General features: G+C 61.8%; 11 protein-coding genes across 11 annotated transcripts; 5 read left to right on the top strand and 6 right to left on the bottom strand.

The window, feature by feature from the left end:
• Positions 1-304: 304 nt before the first annotated feature.
• On the top strand, positions 305-2160 carry RHTO_06256 (calcium calmodulin-dependent protein kinase; the record flags this gene model as incomplete). The annotated part of the gene is made up of 12 exons (XM_016419917.1): positions 305-345; positions 417-458; positions 518-569; positions 737-842; positions 898-994; positions 1054-1156; positions 1210-1444; positions 1507-1528; positions 1592-1625; positions 1683-1746; positions 1807-1883; positions 1957-2160. 12 exons carry the CDS (start codon positions 305-307, stop codon positions 2158-2160), a joined length of 1077 nt encoding a protein of 358 aa, XP_016275371.1.
• A 140-nt stretch (positions 2161-2300) lies between these two features.
• On the bottom strand, positions 2301-3871 carry RHTO_06255 (cytosolic iron-sulfur protein assembly protein 1; the record flags this gene model as incomplete). Its single annotated transcript, XM_016419916.1, has 5 exons — positions 2301-2597; positions 2657-3124; positions 3180-3268; positions 3330-3761; positions 3823-3871. The coding sequence occupies 5 exons, from the start codon at positions 3869-3871 to the stop codon at positions 2301-2303; spliced, it is 1335 nt and encodes a 444-aa protein (XP_016275370.1).
• Positions 3872-4087: 216 nt separating this feature from the next.
• Positions 4088-5508, top strand: RHTO_06254 (histidinol-phosphate transaminase; the record flags this gene model as incomplete). Its single annotated transcript, XM_016419915.1, has 4 exons — positions 4088-4286; positions 4349-4644; positions 4707-4984; positions 5070-5508. The coding sequence occupies 4 exons, from the start codon at positions 4088-4090 to the stop codon at positions 5506-5508; spliced, it is 1212 nt and encodes a 403-aa protein (XP_016275369.1).
• A 113-nt stretch (positions 5509-5621) lies between these two features.
• RHTO_06253 (uncharacterized protein) lies at positions 5622-6966 on the bottom strand (the record flags this gene model as incomplete). Its single annotated transcript, XM_016419914.1, has 6 exons — positions 5622-5832; positions 5910-6059; positions 6116-6460; positions 6521-6638; positions 6700-6794; positions 6866-6966. 6 exons carry the CDS (start codon positions 6964-6966, stop codon positions 5622-5624), a joined length of 1020 nt encoding a protein of 339 aa, XP_016275368.1.
• A 325-nt stretch (positions 6967-7291) lies between these two features.
• On the bottom strand, positions 7292-8581 carry RHTO_06252 (short-chain dehydrogenase/reductase; the record flags this gene model as incomplete). The annotated part of the gene is made up of 6 exons (XM_016419913.1): positions 7292-7375; positions 7473-7670; positions 7787-8025; positions 8108-8326; positions 8394-8445; positions 8519-8581. 6 exons carry the CDS (start codon positions 8579-8581, stop codon positions 7292-7294), a joined length of 855 nt encoding a protein of 284 aa, XP_016275367.1.
• A 251-nt stretch (positions 8582-8832) lies between these two features.
• RHTO_06251 (BTB/POZ-like domain containing protein) lies at positions 8833-10107 on the bottom strand (the record flags this gene model as incomplete). The annotated part of the gene is made up of 3 exons (XM_016419912.1): positions 8833-8855; positions 8923-9735; positions 9792-10107. 3 exons carry the CDS (start codon positions 10105-10107, stop codon positions 8833-8835), a joined length of 1152 nt encoding a protein of 383 aa, XP_016275366.1.
• A 658-nt stretch (positions 10108-10765) lies between these two features.
• On the bottom strand, positions 10766-12823 carry RHTO_06250 (uncharacterized protein; the record flags this gene model as incomplete). Its single annotated transcript, XM_016419911.1, has 5 exons — positions 10766-11433; positions 11510-12106; positions 12173-12381; positions 12447-12706; positions 12782-12823. 5 exons carry the CDS (start codon positions 12821-12823, stop codon positions 10766-10768), a joined length of 1776 nt encoding a protein of 591 aa, XP_016275365.1.
• Positions 12824-13571: 748 nt separating this feature from the next.
• On the bottom strand, positions 13572-14187 carry RHTO_06249 (40S ribosomal protein s17; the record flags this gene model as incomplete). Its single annotated transcript, XM_016419910.1, has 3 exons — positions 13572-13920; positions 13981-14061; positions 14159-14187. 3 exons carry the CDS (start codon positions 14185-14187, stop codon positions 13572-13574), a joined length of 459 nt encoding a protein of 152 aa, XP_016275364.1.
• Positions 14188-14984: 797 nt separating this feature from the next.
• RHTO_06248 (40S ribosomal protein s22) lies at positions 14985-15567 on the top strand (the record flags this gene model as incomplete). Its single annotated transcript, XM_016419909.1, has 4 exons — positions 14985-15002; positions 15075-15186; positions 15247-15340; positions 15402-15567. The coding sequence occupies 4 exons, from the start codon at positions 14985-14987 to the stop codon at positions 15565-15567; spliced, it is 390 nt and encodes a 129-aa protein (XP_016275363.1).
• A 479-nt stretch (positions 15568-16046) lies between these two features.
• On the top strand, positions 16047-17391 carry RHTO_06247 (BTB/POZ-like domain containing protein; the record flags this gene model as incomplete). Its single annotated transcript, XM_016419908.1, has 3 exons — positions 16047-16313; positions 16423-16531; positions 16595-17391. 3 exons carry the CDS (start codon positions 16047-16049, stop codon positions 17389-17391), a joined length of 1173 nt encoding a protein of 390 aa, XP_016275362.1.
• Positions 17392-18040: 649 nt separating this feature from the next.
• On the top strand, positions 18041-19559 carry RHTO_06246 (BTB/POZ-like domain containing protein; the record flags this gene model as incomplete). The annotated part of the gene is made up of 3 exons (XM_016419907.1): positions 18041-18620; positions 18675-19472; positions 19534-19559. 3 exons carry the CDS (start codon positions 18041-18043, stop codon positions 19557-19559), a joined length of 1404 nt encoding a protein of 467 aa, XP_016275361.1.
• Positions 19560-19569: the final 10 nt, after the last annotated feature.

Here is a 19569-nt window from a genome sequence, read left to right as displayed (position 1 = left end):
GTCGCTTTTGAGCAGCAGCGAATGCCGTTTGAGACGGTATTAAGATTTACTGGATCAAGCAGCAAGCAGTTCGGTGGCTTCTGGCGTGGCATACTTTGCGAAAATCGCCGGCGCTTCTATACTTCCCTTGACAGAACCATGCACACTGTGGAATACATCTGACGGTCTACTGGGGCCTATTGCTGCCAGCCCAAGTCGCCCGCAAGTCCGCGGTTGTCCGGTCTCGCTCGCCGGGTCCGAGGGCGACCGGATCGCTTTCGTCGCCGTCGACGTCGTCCTCGTTCGCCTCGACCACGCTCACACGATGCACCTGTTCGACTACATCAGCGGGCAACCGCAGACTCAGTGCGCAGCCCACTCGTCGTCTCACTCTCACAGCATCTGACCTCACCCCCCGCAACCTTCGCACGAAACAGCCATCGCAAACGACACTACACCATCAGGGAGACTCTCGGAGTGTGCGCTGCGTTACCCTTGACTGGAGCAAGACGGCTGGCTGACGAGGCGGGCATCGCAGGGGCGGGTTCGCAGAGGTCAAGAGGGCGACAGCGCTCGACACGGGAAGAGAGGTACGCCGACTCGCTCGCTTCGAGACGCTTAAACTCCCGATGCAGTAGGGTCATGAGCGCCCGGAATATCGACGGGAACCCTCGCAAGCTGACCCAGCCCCGCCCTTCCTCCCCGATGCTGTCCTCCTCGAATCCTCGCCCGTCCCTTCGATCCTCCCGCCCGCCAGGTCGCCATCAAGATCATCCCCAAGACCCGCATCCGCGACATGACGCAGCAGATCTTCCGCCAGAACACGCTGCTGACGCTCAAGCACCCGCATATCATCGAGACCAGTGCGGTTCCTTCTCCCCTTCTCGGGCTCGCCTCGCTAAGTCGTACGCTCCGCAGTCGAGTGGTTCGAGAGCAAGGGACATATCTACATCGTGTTTGAGCTGGCGGCGGGTGGAGAGCTGTTCGAGCACTTGATCGAGTCGCCGAATTACCGGTTCGTCTCGCTTCCTCGCTCCAACCCAATTACCCAGACTGACCTCCTCTGACTCGCAGGTTCTCCGAGGCAGAAGCGCGGGAGGTCATGTACGCGCTGGTAGACGGCGTCGCCTACCTCCACTCACGAAACATCGTCCACCGCGACCTGAAGCCCGAAAACGTCCGTCTCTCCTTCGCTCTCCCCCTTCTCCGCTCATCTCAGTCTGAAGACAGATCCTCTACCGCACTCCGCCCGGCTCGCACCCCGAAATCGGCCACGACGACTGCGTGATCTCCGATTTCGGATTGGCAGCTTACGTCGACCCCAAGGGCGGGCGGCTGCATACGGTTGCGGGCTCGGCGGGGTATACTGCGCCGGAGGTGTATCCGAAGGAGGGGGTGGTGGATGGACGGGGACAGGGGAGTGGGTATGGGCTCAAGGCGGACGTGTGGAGTTTGGGAATCATCGGTGCGTCGCTGACACTCCCTGCTGCTTACTGCTGAGTGTGCTGACTCGCTCGTCTGTCGTAGCTTTCTGCTGTCTTGGCGGGCGGTTCGCTTCGCTCCCTTACGCCTCATCACAGCGACCTTCGCACTGACTTGCTCTTCTCCGCAGATTCCCCTACAAAGAGACAGACCCAGAGAAGCTGGTACGTCGCCACAGCGACACCGCACTCCTGATCACGCTGACCTCGCTCGAACGACAGGCGGACGAAGCACGGAGAACGAAGCTTTACTTCCCGCGGTCGTGGGACAACGTCTCCGATACCGGTGAGCAGTCTCGCCTTCCAAGCGACTCGCGCGGCCGCTAATCCGACTCGTCTCGTGCAGCGAAGGACTTCATCCGGAAACTGCTGACGGTTGACGAAGATGAGCGGCCGACAGCTGCCGAAGCGCTCGAACATCCCGTGCGCTCACAAGGACGTCTCCGATTGGCTCACACACAGCAGCTGATGCCAGTCAACGTTCATGATCGTACAGTGGCTCCGCGTCGCCCTCTCCCGCCCTCCCTCACCTTCAGGTCACCCCGTCGCCCCTCCCGCCCAACTCCAACCGGACAGCCACCCCGACGACCACAACCTCGGCCCGACACTCTCGCGCACCGACACGCTCACCGACCATGCGCCCATCATTGAGAAGCGCGGGACGTTTAGCTCCGATACGGGTGATAGGGCTGTTGTTTGAGAAATTGTGTGCAGAACCTCCGCTTGTTTATATCCCTTGTCTAGCTCGTTGTGCCCTCTATGTTATGGCTGTGCGCTTGTATCGTATCTCCACTCTCTCACGACTCGCCTAATGACCCTTTCGCAATCGAGTCCTCAGTTTCATTCCTTCGCACCCTCCGAGTCTACGATCCAAACCCTGACCAACCCATCGTCTCCCGCACTCGCAAACATATCCCCCGCGCGCTCCCACCTCGCATCCTCCTTCACTCCCGACTCGTCCTCTCCGTCATCCGCAGGATCCGCCTCGCCTCCTTCGAGAGCACGCAGTTTTGCTGCCGCCGACGAGGGAGAGATGTGGCACCACGCGACGTGGTTGACGTCTGAGACGCCGTGGGCGTCTTCGATCGTCTCGAGGAGGGTGTGCGTAGGTGGTGCGTCGGGTGAGGTGGGCTTGGTCTGTGAGGTCAACGAGGTCAGCGTGCGCTCGCGTCAGCTGAAAGAGTAAAAGCTCGCACCATCTGAAAGACATTGATACGCCCGTCCCCTCCCGCCGTGATGATCCTCCCCAACCCTCCCTCCTCCTCGCTCACCCCTCCCCTCGCCCAATCAACCGCATAAACCGTCCTCTCATGCGCGCCCTCAATCTGCCCTCTCTCGACCCACTTCCAGCGCTCCTTCATCCCGATCCTCACGCCTCCAGAACTCCAGGGACCCATCCGTCCGCCCTCTTCGCGCTTCGCTTCGCCCACTTCGCCCAGAACCTCACTCCGCTTCTCGTCGTCCTCGAGGAGCGAGACGCGTTCCCAGAGCTTGATAACGAGGTCGTCGCCTGCCGAAGCGAGGTAGCGACCGCAAGGGGAGAAGGAGAGCGTCCAGACGGTTGCAGTGTGCGAGGTGAGCGTGTGGATGCAGGTCCACTCGTCATCGTAGGGGTCGGCGCCGTAGAGCTTGATCGTGTCATCGTAGGAAGCGGAGGCGAGGAGCTGCGGTAGAGACAGTGTTAGTGAGGCGGAGGGACAGGAGAAGCGCGAGTCGAACCTCGTCGGTTGGATGCCATGTCACGCATTTGACGTCCTGCGAGTGCTCCATCAAGACGGCCAAGCACTCAAAATCTGCTGGTCCGACGGCTGCGGGTGTGTAGAGCAGGATCAGTAGCAGATTCGACGGAGAAAGCGACTTCCAACGCACCTTCCCAAACCCAGACGCTCTTATCCCTGCTACAACTCGCCAGTAGCCGTCCGTCCGAGCTCCACGCGACGCTCTTGCACTCGTTCTCGTGCCCTTCGAGCGGATCAACCGCCTCCCACTCGTCTCCCTTCGCACCTTCGCCATCGTCAAGTCCTGCCTCGGAAACCTGGCACCAGATGCCGACTGTCGAGTCGAATGAGGCGGTTGCCAGGGTTGCGCCGGTTGGAGAGAAGGAGAGGGATCGGACCGTGCGAGAGTGGGATGTCGGGATAGTCGACTTGAGGGCGAAGCGATATGACGAAGGACCGGCTGTCGAGGAGTCTGCCTCGGCGGATGTGGCAGGTGCGGGCGCGTAGGAGTATAGCCGGACAGATTTGTCGGTCGAGCAGGAAGCCAGAGTCGGCTGGGCGGGGTTCCATGCGACGTGCCAGGCTGCGGGTCGACGAGGAGGTGAGCGGGAGCAGCGGGGCGGGAAGACCGCGGGTGAACTTGCCTCGGTCCTGATGTCCTTCGAGCGTGTCTAGCAAGCGCACACGAGTCATTCTAAGCGAGTTGAGCGGGTCCACGGGCGAAGTCAAGGGAGAGTCATTCCGCGAGAGGTTCTGCTCCTGCTACACCTTGACCTGCCGCTGTAACTGCTGTGACTGGCTTTTGACGCTCTTGAAGGACTGCTATACACCCTTCGAGCCATCCCTCGCTCGAACCGCCACTCCGCTCGTCCTCCCCAACCACCTGCGCCTCTTCATCTCAATCTCGCCATGGTCGCCGCCTCCGCCTCCAAGCCGCCCCAGTTCTCGCTGGAAAAGGCCATCCGCAAGAACATCCTCGCACTCGCGCCCTACCGGTGCGCCCGCGACGACTACTCGGAGGGCATTCTCCTCGACGCCAACGAGAACGCACTCGGACACGCTCTGCCCAAGAACTCGAAGCAGCAGCAGAACGGACACGCAGTAGACAGTGTGTAGCTTGCGCTCGGCCCTGCTCAACTGTCTGAGCTGACTTTTCGAGTGCCCACGCAGCCTCGTTTGACGACCTCGATCTCAACCGCTACCCTTCGCCCACGCACTTCGACATCAAGCAGCGCCTATGCGAGCTCCGGAACGTCCCCAGCCCGCACAACTTCTTCCTCGGCGTCGGATCGGACGAATGCATCGACCTCTTGTTCCGCATCGCGTGCATTCCCGGCAAGGACCGCGTCCTCGTCTGCCCGCCGACGTACGGTATGTACGGCGTTTGCGCGCAGGTCAACGATGTCGAGGTTGTCAAGGTGAACCTGGACGTCGAAGGAGGCGCTTTCCGGCCAAAGGTGGACGAGGTGTGTTTCCTCTCTTCCGTCTTTCTTTCGCTTCCGTCACTCACGCTTTGGCTTGCGCGCAGATCAACCGAACACTCTCCGAAGCCGCCCACTCTGCCAACCCTATCAAGCTCCTCTTCCTCTGCTCGCCCGGGAACCCCACCGGCACGCTCATCCCGCTCGACGACATCCGCGCCATCCTCTCCAACCCCGATTACGAGGGCCTCGTCGTTGTCGATGAGGCGTACATTGACTTTGCGGGTGCGGACAAGAGTGCGGTGCGGCTGTTGGTCGAGGAGGGATGGAGCAACTTGGTCATCATGCAGACGCTGAGCAAGGGTTTCGGACTTGCTGCGATTCGGTGCGTTCAGAGCCCTGGATGATTCCACAGATTGGTATCGATGCCAGGACTGATTCTACTCCTCTTTGTCTCCATCTGCGCACAGCTTGGGCATCGCCATCTCGTCGCCCGAAATCATCCAGGTTCTGAATAACATCAAGGCGCCCTACAACATCTCGACTCCAACTGCCTCTCTCGCACTCCGCGCCCTCTCACCCACCGGCCTCTCGCTCTTCCGCCAAAACATCCAAACCCTCCTCGACAACCGCACCTACCTCCGGGATGAGCTGCTCAAGCTCCCCGCGATCATCAACATCCTCGGCGCGCCCGACGCAAACTTTCTCATGGCGCAGGTGGGCGACAAGGATGGCAAGCCGGACAACAAGCGCGCGCACGACGCGTACCTCCACCTCGCTGAGACGGACAAGGTGGTCGTGAGGTTCCGCGGGAACGAGTACGGCTGCGAGGCGTGCTTGCGAGTGACGGTCGGTACGAAGGAGGAGTGCGACGAGGTTGTCAAGAAGCTCGGGGAGTTCCTCCAGTAGATTCTCCCAACTTGCGCGTGCAACTAGATGAAGATATCAAGTCCTGCTTTTTATTGCTCGGAGAACTACCGAGAGTCCTGCTTTCCTGTCTACCCCTTCTTTCCTCGTCGCTTCTACTGGTTCTTCCGCTCCCTGACCTTCTCCTTTCCGCTCGCAATGGCCGACGAAGTCGCCTGCTTGGCGCTGTTGACGTTGGCGGCGACTGCCTTGCGCTTCTGCGCTGCGGCCTTGCCGGCGGGCGACGAGGACGAGAACGTGCGGCGGAGGAGGGGGAGTCCGATGCGCGACATGAAGAGCATGAAGGCGAGGAGGAGCGAGCAGAAGCTGTAAGGATTCCAGCGATTCAATAAGCCTGTCAGTGCCATTCAAAACAGACAGGCGAGGATCGCTGCAACACTCACGTCTTGGCTTCGGCGGGCTGGAGGAGGACGGTGTGGCGTGGCGAGGAGAGGTAGGCTTTGGGGACGTCGAGGACCTGGCGGAGAGCCGGGAAGTGAGTGAGGGAGTAGGCGACGGGTTTGCGGAAGAAGGGGTGGGCGTCAATGAGGGTGCTGCAGGGGTGAAGGTCAGCTGAGGGGCAGCTGAAGGGCGGAGGGGCGGACTCAACGCGTAGACGTAGCCGATGAAGCCGGCGCTCCAGACGTCAATGGGCAAACCAGTCTTGATGAACGCCGGCGTCGCGTTGAATCCCCACTCGGGCCCAAACATGCGGAACGCGGGCACGATCATCCCTCCACCGCCGCCCGAGAGGAACGCAATAAGGACCATCGCCCAGGGAGAGTTGCGGACGGCGTTGTTCGCGTGTGCGAGGACCATGTCGACGCCGAAGGTGGTCATGCCCATGATGCGGGAGAAGCCGTCGACGAGGCAGAAGAAGGTTTCGCGCGGGAGGGTAGGGAGCGAGAGGACGAAGGAGACGAGGCCAGACTTGGCGGCGAGGAGGGGGATCAGCCTGCAAACCGGGCACAACGGTCAGCAGGTCTTCTCCTCCTTCGAAACGCGTTAAAAGTACCCGTAGGTCGCAACAGGGATAGGCGTGATGACCCAACCCGGAACTTGTCCAAGGAGGACGCTCGAGATGGTCGAGCCGCCGAGAATCAAGACGAGCGGGACGAGCGCAGCCTGCAAGTCTGTACGCCGCACAGGGTTGTCAGCTTCTCTGCGAGCAGAAAGGAGGCAATGCGGACGCACTGCCGAGCTGCTTGTCGTAGCCGCCGGCCCTCGAGATGCCGCGGTACACGCACGCAACGCGGACCGCATGCACGATGGCGAAGATCGAGAAGGGGCTGTTGCGGCGTTAAGCGTCTTATCAGCATGACTGCCGAGACTGTCGTGCTGCAGAGGGAGCGGAACGCACATGAGGGTGTGGGGAGGTGTCGAGGCGAGCCAGCCATGGTGTTGGCCAACGCGCGCGAGCAGCGGTACTGACGAGCCGTCCCAGATGCTCCCGTATGCCATTCTAGCGAGTCTCGAGAGCGAGGTGAAGGTGAACAAGCCAAGCGAGGGAACAGCCGCCGAACTTGCCGCGGTCGAGCAAAGTCACGCCAACTCCAGCGTCGACGTGGAAGGCTGAACTGCTCGCTAAGCGTCACTTTGAGTCGTATGCATGAAGCTCACGTCGGAACAGAGCAGACCGAACGCACGGAGACGCCAGGCTTCGACAACATTGACCTTCGCAACGAATACTGTAGTTCTACAAGCCCAGTCTAGCTTCGTTCGCCTTACAGCGACGAGCAGAGTGACCTCCTGCCCGTGCTCCGGCAACCCTCGTCGACCCGAGCGATTAGAGCTTGCTGGCCGGCGCCTCGCCAGCTCCAGAGAAGGCGTCTGGGTAGGGTGCGCCGCCGATCGCGCCCGACATGTGCCACTGCAAAGAGGGAGAGAGTCAGATTCCTCTTGACAGATTCCTTTTGAAGCACTGTCACATAAAGAGAAGGGAGAGAAAGAGGAGCGAAAAGACGCACATCTCCTCCGTCGACGATCGAGACAGTCCCAGTCACGTAGCTGGCGGCGGGCGAGAACAAGAAGAGCGCCGTCCACGCGATGTCGTCAATCGAGCCGTATCGTTGGAGCGGGATCATGCTGGTGTGCTTGTCGACGAGCTCCTTTGGCATGAGGCGGTCCATTCCTTCTGTTCCCGCGATTGGTCCAGGAGCGATGCACTGCAAAAGGAGCGAGGGATGAGCATTGTCTTCGATACTGGAGAATCCACTGCTCCGGTCGCGGAGGAGTAGCGGAGGAGGAGACCAACGCCTTTGCGCAAGAGGGACAGACTCACATTCGCCCGGACACCGCGCGGTCCATACTCCACCGCCACCGCCCGAATCAACGCATCGACGCCCGCCTTGGCCGCCGAGACGTGCGCCTGAAGGGGCATGCCGGTATAGTGCAGCGTCGCAGAGATGGCGATGAGCGAGCCCTTGGTCTTGACGAGCTCGTCGATGGTCGACTTGAAGGTGTTGAAGGTGCCAAGGGTGTCGATCTCAAGAACGGTGCGGAAGGCGTTGGAAGAGAGACCTGCGAAAGGAGAGTATCAGCTAGCTGCGAGAGCAAAATTCGTCTCCCGCTCGTCTATTCGTGGCCTGTTCCGCCGACTCACCGTCAAGCGGAGCAAGGAAGTTGCCCGCAGCACCCGCAATGACAAAATCAATGCGCCCAAACTCCTCGATGGTCTGCTTGACCGCCGCCTCGAGCGTCTCAATCTTCCTGACGTCGCCCGAGATGCCAATGCACTTCGACCCAGTCTCCTTCGACAGCTCCTGTGCGGCCGAGTCGACCTTTGCCTTGCGCCGGCCGAAGATCGCAGCGTTCGCGCCGTCTGCCAAGAGGAGGGGGTGAGTTCGGACGACGCTGACAGCTTGCGGGGACCGCGCCAGTGTACGCACGAGCCATGAGCTGCTTGGTGATGCCATAGCAGATGCCAGATCCGCCGCCAGTCTGTTGTGCGCGCCGTGTGAGCTCGAGGACGATGTGGGGAGGTTGCCGGGCTGATGAAGACGAATCGACGCACGACAAAGGCGACCTTGCCCTTCATGAGGTCGGGACGAAACACAGAAGCAGTCTGTTGAGCCATAGCGTGCAGCAGCGAGTCCAGCGAGGTGGTGTGAGGAGCGAGAGAGCGACCTTCTTCGGCTGCCGGGTCCTCCCCCAGGCCGACTGCGATGGCAAGAATGGGAAACGTTCACGACGGACAGGAAACGGCGTGAGGACGTCAAATGTGATGCAGTGAATTACGCAGACGTGTAGGACTGACGAGCGGAGCGAGGGCGATAGGTTCCCTCGCATGTCCTCCTTCCCTCCCTCGTCGTATTGACTCCTCTCTCCTCAATAGTAACTGCTAGTCTTGCCTAGTGTCGGTCCAAGCAAGAGGTCAGTGACGCTGTTGACAGAGCGGACGAGGGAAAGGCAACCCACTGAACTTCTCCCTCGCCTTGAACAGCTGCATCATGATCAGCATGGCGCCTGGAATCTCGTCTGCCTCCAGCTTGCGCTCAAGCTCCTTCCATGCCGACGTTTTCTTGACGTGTTCCCAATTCTGTGTGATGTACTCGACGACGAGCCGCCTCCATGCCTCGTGCAGAACGCACGTTTCGTCGAAAAGCTCGGCCGGCGCGCTCGACACCGTCAGACCCCCTTCGCGCAGGATTGTGAGGCAGGCGCTCTGAAGGTTCTGCAGCTCGAGAAGATGCGCGAGGCGGTAGACCGACTTTGGCGAGACGAGGTAAGGACGGTCGGGGTTTTCTGCTGCCGCCGTTTCAATCTGAGTCTGTCGAGGAGGGATCGGTTGCGTGTCGTCTTGCACCGCGGTACATTTGGAAGTGAGCGGGGCAAAGGCGATGTGGCCGGTGCGGAGGTAGGCAAGGACGGCGCGATACGTCGAGAAGGCAGCCTTCGTGATCTTAATCTCCTTGTACTCCCGATCCACATGCTTGAGCTCGTGAGGCTTCTGTGCAAAGTAGGTGTCGTCCGTTTCGGCATCGGAATCGTGCCCGTTGTCCGTAGTCGAGGGGAGCGTGGAGCCCGAGCCAGCCAACGCGGCCTTCCCTTCCGACTTCCGCCGTTTGGCGGGTACAGAGACAGCTTCGGCGAAGTCGGAGGATAGGAGTGTCTTCATGTAAGGCGAACAGAATGAAAGGAATTCGGAGTGCGTCCAAAGCTCGGCGCCTCCTTCAACGGCGTCCGGGAAGAACAGTCGAACGTCCGGCGAGGCGCCCGAGACTTCAAGCGCTGTGAACACAGGAGGAGATCAGCGCGACATCGGGAGGGCGGGAATCTGAGCGCACTCGGCAGGCGGTCGAGCAAGACCAGAGGCTCGATGCCGGTGGCCTGGGCGATATCCCGCGGTCGGGGCGCGTCTCCGATCTCCAAGTCGAGGCTGAGTCGGTAGCGGACTCGCGAGTCCGGATCGTATCGTCCCTCTGAAGCATCTGCCGCCTCCTCCCAATGGTCGTTTTTGACCCGGATAGTCATTTTCCCTTCCTCCGTCGAGGCGTCCCATCCTTGCTTGTAGTCTGTCTGATGGATGTAGCGCATGCCGTCGTATTCGCTTCTCATCATGCTGAGCTTGAGCCGGTAGCGAACCTTCTTCGTCGGACCCATGTCGACGGCGGGACGGAGGCTGAGCGTAAGATCCGTACTCGTGTGGGCGTACTCGCACGTCCACTTGCCCCACGGTCCCCCAAGATCGACCGCAAAGCTGGCCGTGGGCTCGCCGGAGACGATGTTGGCCCTGAAGTCGAAGGAATAGGCGAGGGAGTGGTAGGCGGCGGCTTTGGACGCGACAAGAGTAGGTGCTAGGAGCTTGGAGCTCCCGAAGAAGTCGCATTCGATCGCCTACTCATCCTGGCGGGGTAAACGACGAGAGCAAGGTGCGGGAGGGAGAGTGAGTGATGGTCGAGGAAAGCAGGACGCGTCGCGACGGAGGCGAGACGAGCGAGGCGGTGCAGACACAGGGAGCAATTTGCACGAGCGAAGCAATACTACCTGCCAAGGCATCCAGTCGTCAGCGTATGTGTGAAGATGAGAGCGAGAGCTAGAGAGATACGAGCGGCTTACCAAGCTGCGAACGAACGGAATCCAAGAGGCAACAATAACGAGTGCGAAGGGGGGATACAGGGTAAAGTGTCTATAGCGCTGCTAAAGCGAGTCTATGTGCGATGGGTAAAGGCCGGGAGTATGGGGATCAAGGCGAACCGAAGTCGTGAAAAGGGGTCGGCGAGAAGGGCGAAGACGAACCGGAGGGAAAGACGAGTGCTGGTCACGCTGTCGAAGTCGGAGCGACAGTCGCATCGTCCGCACCTTCCCTCAACGCCACCTCAGGCGGATAGTCGAAGAACTGCTCCGTCGCCGAAGCGGACGACAGCGGCGGAAGAAGGGGCGAAGGAGCGGCTGAGGCGGTCGGGGTTGGCGCGAGGGTGACGATGTCGGGTGGATGAGGGCGGGAGGAGCGTGTGGAGGAGAGGTCGACGGCGGGAGAGGCGGAAGAGGGTGGTTTTGGGGAAGGAGGAGAGACGAGTTCGGGCGGGACGTGCGCTGCTCCTGCTGTGACGGCCTCGCCCCGCGCCCCACTCGCGCGTTCGTCCAGCTGTCCGACCTCGCGAGGCGATCGAGGCGGCGACTGCCCCTCCCCCTCCCTCACCTCCACCGCAAGCGGACTCCTCCCACTGATCCTACTCGCCTCGCTCCCGCTTCTTCCCCTTCCTCTCACCCCACCCTCCCCAGTACCAGGCTCCAACCCGCCCGACCTTCGCCCTCCCTCATCCAACCCAAACGCAGGCGGAGCTTCGGGCAGCGTAGGCGAAAGGGGATGGTGAGGCGGTGCCACACCGTTCCCGTACCCGTACGCGCCGAGTGATTCGCGGGAGGAGATGAACGCCACTTGTTGAGGAGTTGGGCCGGAGCGGGGGAAGATGAAGGATGAATGGACTGCGCGACCTCGAAGACGTTCATCAGTGCTCCTCCTGTGCAGGGAGGGAGAAGGAGAGGAGACATGGAGACGCACCGAATGAACCCGGAAGAGGCGCCGAGATTTCCTGCGTCCTGATGCTAACCGTACTCGCACTCGCCGTCCGCCCCATTGCGCCCTCCGCATACGGACTCCCTCCCGACGCCAGACTCGAGGTGGACCCGTTCACACCGCCGGAAAGTAACCGCTGCAACGTCGACGCCCGCGGACGACCAGCGTTCCGGATACTCGAAGCGGGCGAGGGGGGAGTGAGGGTGTTGATAGGTGAGGAGCGCGACGAGCGGTGAGTGGTGAAGTAGGTCGGACGGCCTGGTGAGCGTGTTGCGAGCGGAGACGGAAGAGGAGGGGTTTGGGGAGGAGAGGGCGGGCGGAGGGGGATGTCGATTAGTCCGCTGCGGGAGGCGAAGGGCGAACTTGAGCCGGAAGAAGGCGTGTGCGACATGTAGGGTGAGAGGGAGACGCGCGTGTTGGGCGAGGTGGTGTAGAGCCGTGGAGGGCCGAGGGGTTCGCTTGCGGAGCGTGGGCGGCCTTGCGAGAGTACCGAAGGGGGCTGGAGGAGTCCGGCGCCTGAGCTGTCCTGCCCGTGCCCTTGCACACTACTCGACTGACTCACCCCGCCCAATCTGGCGGCGCCTGAGCTGTCCTGCCCGTGCCCTTGCACACTACTCGACTGACTCACCCCGCCCAATCTGGCGGCGCCCTCCATCGACGGCCTCCCCCTCGTCTCTCCTCCTCGCTCGAAGATCTCGTCCTCTTCCTCCTCCTGCTCCGACTCGTACCCCTCCCCATCCTCATACGAGCGCTCCACAGTCGTAGCGCGCGAGAGCGAAAGCGACAAATCGAGCTGCGACTCGAACATGTCCTGCGACTTGAACAGGCTCATCTCTTCCTCCCCCGGTTCCTGCGAGCTATCCTCTCCCGACTCATCAGCCCACCAGCTCCTCTGTCACTCAAACAAGAGAGCGGGACGCACTAAAGCGGCAGTCCAACCGGACTCTGCGTCCGTCTCCTCCTCCTCCTCCTCCCACTCCTCTCGGGCCTCGGATTCCCAACAGGCCTATCAGCAACCGTCACTCCACTCGGAGGATGGTGCGAACGCGGTGTACCGGGTCGGGCAGTGTTTGTTGACGAGGGAGCGTGGGTTAGGGGAGGTCGGCGGGCTGGAGGGGTGGGAGAGGAGGGAGGAGAGGGAGAGGGCGGCTCTTGGCCGTTCACTTGGTCGGTGCCGAAGTGCTGCTCGACGAGATGGTCGCATCAGCCTCCCTTCTCCCCGTCCGAACGCACAAAGGCCCGCGAGGGGAGACGCACCTTGCGAAAGAACTCCCGCACCCTCCTCCGGCCTAGAAACATCCCCGTCCCAATCAGCAAGAGTCCGAGGAAGGCGCCTGTGAGGCCGAGGACGAGTGCGAGGGAGGTCGAGGCGGAGTTGGAGTCGGAGGGTGAGGGTGCGGAGGGTGTGGGAGGGAGTTGACGCTGCTTGAGAGGGAGGGCGTGGGAGCAGGAAGCGAGGAGAAAGAGAGCTAGAGTGACTGCAGCACGACGAGGCGAGCGGGTAAGCCAAGTGAAGGAGCGTAGGAGGAGGAGAGCGCCGGGTGGGGGATGCCGACCAGACCAACCTCGCATTCACTCTCGTGTGGCTTACAACGAAGCACAACCAGCTCAAGCAGGTGGAGAACAAGCCAGAGAGACTGCACCCACGCGGTCCCGGAAACTGCGAGGAGATGGACGAACCTCCTCTCTCTCTCGCGAGACAAGCTCGACGCATGTGTAAGAGTACACGGAAAAACAGCCACGCAATCCGTTCCTGTTCTCGTCCCCGTTCCCTACACCACACCCTGCCCTCCTCATCGAAACCCAGCCGCACGCTCGTCAATCCAACCCCGCATACCCTCCCTGCCCAAACCCGAGTTCCCACCGCGGACGCCTATCAGCGCTTGATTGACGAACGAGAGCCGCGGCGAGAGTGTAGGTAGGCGAGAAGAGGGTGAAAAGCGAGTCGAGTCGAAGGGGAGAGAGAGCGATAGAAGAGGGAAAGCGAGTGAGAGAGGGTGGAGGGGTGCAAGTCGCGGAGAGACGAGTCCGAGGGAACGAACGACGCTTAGTCCTGGCGGCGACCGAGACCGACAACGTTGCGGCGGCCGGGGCGCTCGTTGAAGGTCTGGGGGACGACGACGTTGACGGGGAGGGCGTCAAAGCCGAGCGTCTTGAGGAGGTCCTTGGTGTCGGGGTCGACCTCGAGGGGCTCGCCCTGCGAGTCGAGAGCCGAGACCTCGGGGACGTAGTTGTCCTTGCGCTCGCGCTCCTCCTCCTGGAGCTTGAACGAGATGCCGCGGACGGGACCCTTCTGGATGCGCTTCATGAGGTGCGTCGTGAAGCCGGCAATCTTGTTGCGCAGGCGCTTCGACGGGATGATGGCAACCTCGTCGCAGATCTTCTTGTTCGTGTGGCTGCACACCCAAGCACCGTGGTCAGCGGGGCTTCGGGTCTCTCGAACAGGCGCGACTCACAAGTCAAGGGTCAAGCGAGGGTAGTACTTCTCGATGACGACGCGCGAGGCGCGCTTGACAGTCTTGGTGCGAACACGGCCCCTGTACACGCATCAACAAGCGGTCAGTTCAGCAGTTCGAGGTGGGTCGAGGTGCGGGTGTTGGTGGTCGGGGCAAGGGAGGTCGAGTCGAGTCGAACTGGTCTGCCCGGCCCTGCGTCCGCCCCATTCCTGCACCGTACTGGCCTCCTAGCCTTGTCACTCCCGTAACCGTCCCATCCCGCGTAGTTGCTCCCCCTCTCCCCGCTGGTCCCAAGCCCACCCGTCCCGCCGCTTCACCACCTCCTGGGCGCCCGTCCGAGTCCTCATGCGCGCCATTCCTTCACTCTGAGCACTCTCCGTGGGCAGACCAGTCGACTGGTGGCGTGTGTGGGCGCGGGAGGGTGTGTCGAGGTGGGCAAAACTCGAGGGCGGTGGTGCTCGGCGGCGCGGGGTCGTGTGGGTGTTGTTGTTTCGCGGGTGGGTTGATGGTGTGCCAGAGTGTTTAGTGAGCGTACATGGTCAAGGTCTGGAGGTGGTCAGCGGCTTGAGGAGGACACGGACGAGGGACGAGGGGGTGTTGCGCTCAGACGGCGCGCGCAAACCTCGACCGCTCGCTTCTCTCTCTCCAGTCCGACACTCGAACTCGCCCCCTCCCCTTGTTGCAGCCCACAAGCAGGTCAGTACATCACTCTAACCAGCCACAGCTCACCCCGCCCTGAGCGCGCGTCGAATCAGCAGGCCCTCTCCTTTCCCTCCCACCTCTCCCTCCTCGACCAGCTCTCAGCACACCGTACGGTACGCTCAGAGCTCCGGCACTTTACCATGAACACCCACCGACACAGCCCGCACTCCCCTGCTGGAGGGCAGGGGACCGGGTCCACCACCACGTCTTGATCCTCGAGTCTGACCTCTTTCTTCGTTCTCTCCTTCTCCCTCGCGCACGCTCGACTACGACTCGACATACGCCTTGCGACACCCTCAGCCATGCGTGTCTCCGTTCTCGTGCGTTTCGCCGTGCCCTCTCCGCTCCCCCGGAAGACCCGTCGGAGCTGACCCGTGCTCGCGTGCATCCAGGCCGACTGCCTCAACAACATTGTCAACGCTGAGAAGCGTGGCAAGCGCCAGGTGCTCATCCGCCCGAGCTCCAAGGTCATCATCCGCTTCCTCACCGTCATGCAGAAGCACGGTGCGTCGCGCCAACTTCCCTGCCCTCTCCCGCTTCTTTCGCTGACGGGCGACGCGACAGGCTACATCGAGGAGTTTGAGGAGATTGACGACCACCGCTCGAACAAGATTGTCGTCCAGCTCAACGGTCGCATCAACAAGTGCGGTGTCATCTCGTGGGTCCCCTCCTTCCTCCCTTTCCCTTCGGCCGCTCACTCGCTGACGCTCGTGCGCCAGGCCCCGCTTCAACATCCGCCTCCCGGACGTCGAGAAGTGGGTCTCGATGCTCCTCCCCGCCCGTTCGTTCGGCTACATCATCCTCACCACCTCCGCCGGCATCATGGACCACGAGGAGGCCCGCCGCAAGCACGTCGCCGGCAAGGTCCTCGGTTTCGTCTACTAAGCTCCGCGCGCCGGAGATGGTGGGCGAGGGTGTTTTCGGGGCAAAATGGGGAGCAGGAGGACGTGTTGCCCGGAGAGGACGGGGCCAGAGTCCCCCCGAGTTTTCGGTTGCAACGCTTCGGACGGTTCCCTCACTCTTCGAAGCTGGCGTGAGCAACCGTGCGAGAGGCGAGCGAGGCGTCTGGCGAGAGCTGGCTTGTCGGTGGGTTGTCGCTCTCCTCCGCTTCCTTCGCGTCGGCCTGCTTCATCACACCGCTCGCCTGGGCTTTGCTTGACCAGCGTACGCTTGTCTTGAGCTTCAAGAACGACTTGCGTGAGCGACTACACCGCCAACGATCGCCCGCGCCCTTCTTCCTCCCCTCCCCATTCTCATCAGTTGGCGCCCTCACGTCCCTTCACCGGCCTCGCACTGGCCTTGCAGGCTCCCAAACGCTCCGACAGGCATTACTGTACATCAGCAGCGTCCTACGAGGTCACCGTATGGCCGTCGAACCGGGCTCACTGAAGAGCGAGTCGACGACTTGCTCGCGGATTATCGTCGTCGCGGAGGCCAAGATTAACTTCTCGGACCATTTGGACTACGTCGCGACACTCGACAACGTCCCTCTGCCCGGCAAATGGCATATCAGGTTCCATTACGCGTGGAGTACTGTTACTGCACAGTTCGAGCATGAAGCGGTCGAGGTCGGCGCATTGGGATTCAGCGCGACATACAACGTTTCGCTCGACGTGTACCGCGGTCAGTGGGTGAATATCACCAGATCTGCGCCCCGTGCACGGGGACCACTTCCAGTCACGGCCGCGGAACGCAGTTTTGGCTGCACCACAACACTCAGGGATGTGCGACGCGCGGTAGCGTCGGATAAGTACGAAGCGACCGGGGCCCAACGGTACCGTCTGTGCCTCGAATTGGATTGCTTCGGCGCGCATGTCCCGGGGCAACGTCCTCCTCTCCCGTTCACCGAGTACGATTCTCCTCTCCGTTGGCGCGCTTCTTTGCGTACGTTGTCTGACATTCTTCCCTGCAGCCCTCGACCTCCTCGCTAATCCGCACGACATCTGCCTCTTCTTCCCGCGACACAACGGCAGACTCTGGACCCGATCCGACGTTCTGGCCGGCCTCTCTCCCTACTTCAAGACGCTCCTTTCGTCAGGCTTTGCCGACTCCATCACTGTTCCGGCTAAACGGGCGCGGACCGAGAGCCAGGCCTCCTCGGTCGTCTCGGCGACCGAGAAGGACTTTGATGATTCGGACGACGAGACGGATGGTGTCTATTTCCGCAGGAACCCGGCCAAGAAGAGCGAGGAGGATGCGGTCATCGAGCACAAGAAGGTGACGATCACGGGCACCGCATTCTCGACCTACCGCGCCGTCCTCGCCTACATCCGAACCGGCTACATTGCCTTTGCCCCTCTCTCCTCGACATGCCCAGCCGCAGGGTCGTCGAAAGACACTCGCAAGGCACGTGTCAAACTGGCCGCAGCAGCGAAACCCGACATGCCCTACCCCGTCTCGCCCAAATCGACCTTCCGCCTCGCCCACCTCCTCGAACTCGAAGACCTCCAGCGCCTCTGCCTCTCGAACGTTCAAGAGACTCTCACGCCCGACTCGGCCGCACACGAACTCTTCGACGAGGTCTCGGTCTTGCACGAGGCGTGGAGGCGGGTGGTGATTGAGTATGTGGTGGCGAATTGGGATGCGGTGCATGCGACGAAGGGGTGGAAGGAGGTTGAGAGGAGGGTCGAGGAGGAGGAGGTGCCCGGTGCGGCGAAGATCATGGTGCAGCTGAGCAGGGCGAGGGAGAAGGCGAGGGGTGCGTATTAGGTCTTGCCGGTCTCCCTCCCAGCTGATTTGACTGATGCGGTCTACAGGATGAGTTAGACACTGTAACGTAAGGTTCTATCAGGCCTTGCGATGCCCTTTGTGGCGAGTCGGCGCGAGAAAGCGCATTCGCTCGTCCAGGTTTTCCGCTTGAGATCCTCGCTTCGCACACTCCGTCAGCGCGTCTTGAGCTGACTATGCCGCTCTCGCAAGCTTGATCGGCATCCAGTCCCGTCTGCTCCCGCACTCGCTGGCGTTGGCTCGAGAGAATGAGAGGAGAGTCCTCTCGAGAAGGCACTTCGGTTTCGCCAGAGCTTCACCTTGACTGCGCTGGACTTTGCGACTCTCGAGCATCTTGCAAGTAAGACTCGTATGGATTCGTGCTTGTCCATGCAGCTGTCTGCTCGCCGCGAGCCCAGGAAGCAACCAGGAAGCCTCGCCGTAGACGTCGAAGACAAGCGTCGCTGGACTCGCCCGCCTGTCCGGTCCTCTTGCAGGCTACGTGAGCATCGGCACAATGGCTGCGAACTGTCCACATCGCCCGCAGACTGGTCGTCGCAGTGACTTGCACCGCCTCACTCGTCGCGCTCTCCTTTCCGCTTCTCGCTCGCTCCTCTTGACACACGCTGCGCATGAGAGGACGCAGACCGCCATGCGCGACCTCATGCCCGCTCATCTGAAGGCTGCCGCGACACCAGCTGTCGCCGCCCCCGCCGCACCAGCTCACGTCCCGCGACTTGTCGACAACGCTTTCTCCGTCTCGAATCGCCTCATCATCAGCGCCGACGTCGAAGTGCTGCTCGAGAATGGACCCATCAAGCTGGAGGCACCCCTTGCGGGCGTGCCGCTCGAGGGACAGTGGAAGGTGGCCGTGGAGTATGAGGGTGCTGGGCAGAGCTTGACGGCGCGAATCGAGCACGGGGCCGTTCCAGTCGGCGCTTTCGGATCTCAAGTCAGCGTCTTTATCAGGATTGGCTGGCTGGACGGCGGCAAGGTGGTCAACTTGAAAGGCTCCACCGTCCCCTCGGGCCCGGCTCCTGCGCCGAAGCCAGCAAGTCCTCACTCAGCTTCGACCGGTTGGGCAATCACTGCATCGTCGGCGAGGCTGTCAGAGCATCCGAAGGAGAGGTCCTCGTCTCATCGCCGTCCTATCACGTACCGCATCTCCGTCGAGCTCAACCGAGACGAAGCGACGCAGCGGATCCCAGAGCGACTCCTTGCCTTCTCGCAGGGTGCGTTGATGGTCACGCCGCGAGGGACGGCACTATTGACTGCTGGACGTGCAGATCTCGACCTCCTCGCCAACCCTCACGACGTCCGCTTCGTCTTCTCCGAGACCGACGACGAGCTTTGGGCTCGCAGCGACATTCTTGCCCGCTCGTCCCCCTACTTTGCGAAGATACTCGCTTCCGAGTCCGCCGAAGTGGTCACAGTGCCTTCGAAGCGCGCCCGCACCTCGAAGGGCAAGTCGCCCGCAACTGCGGTCGATGAGGATGACGCGGACGTCGAAGACTCCGACGACGAGACGGACGAGATTTACTTCAAGGAGCATCCGGCGATGAAGCAGGAGCCCGAGGACTCGCCGTCACCGTACAAGGAGATCAAGATCTGTAAGACGGCCTTCACGACCTACCGCGCCGTCCTCGCCTACCTCCGCACCGGTCACATCGCATTCGCTCCTCTCTCTTCTTCCTTCTCCAGCGCCGCAGCTCCCGACTCGCCTTCTCGCCGCCAGCTGATCGAAGACGCCGCAGCGCGGAACGGGAACCACCCCTACCTCGTCTCCCCGAGGTCTGCCTTCCGTCTTGCCCACCGCCTCGAACTGGACGACCTCAAGACGCTCTGCCTCTCGAGCATGAGGGAGAACCTTACGCCGGATATCGCGCCGCACGAGCTCTTCAGCGACGTCTCGGTCGCGCACGCTTCGTGGAGGAACACGATCGTCGACTTTGTCGTCAAGCACTGGATCAAGGTATGCGCGACGGATGCCTGGAAGGAGGTGCAGGAGAAGGTCGACGCGGACGAGATCCCTGGCGCAGCGCCGATCATGATGCGACTCCTCCTGGCGAAGGACGGCGCTATGCGTGCGTACCGAGTCTCCTCTCGCTCGCGGTCGGCAGCTGATGCAGGAGCTTCCTCGAGCAGGTCGGAGCAAGGCGGAGTCGGTGTAGGCAGGGTGCG

The sequence above is a fragment of the Rhodotorula toruloides genome (assembly GCF_000320785.1).
Source record: "Rhodotorula toruloides NP11 unplaced genomic scaffold Scaffold4, whole genome shotgun sequence".
Lineage (NCBI taxonomy): Eukaryota > Fungi > Basidiomycota > Microbotryomycetes > Sporidiobolales > Sporidiobolaceae > Rhodotorula > Rhodotorula toruloides.
The sequence above is the reverse complement of the archived record's forward strand: the minus strand, read 5'-3'. Positions and strand labels throughout refer to the sequence as shown.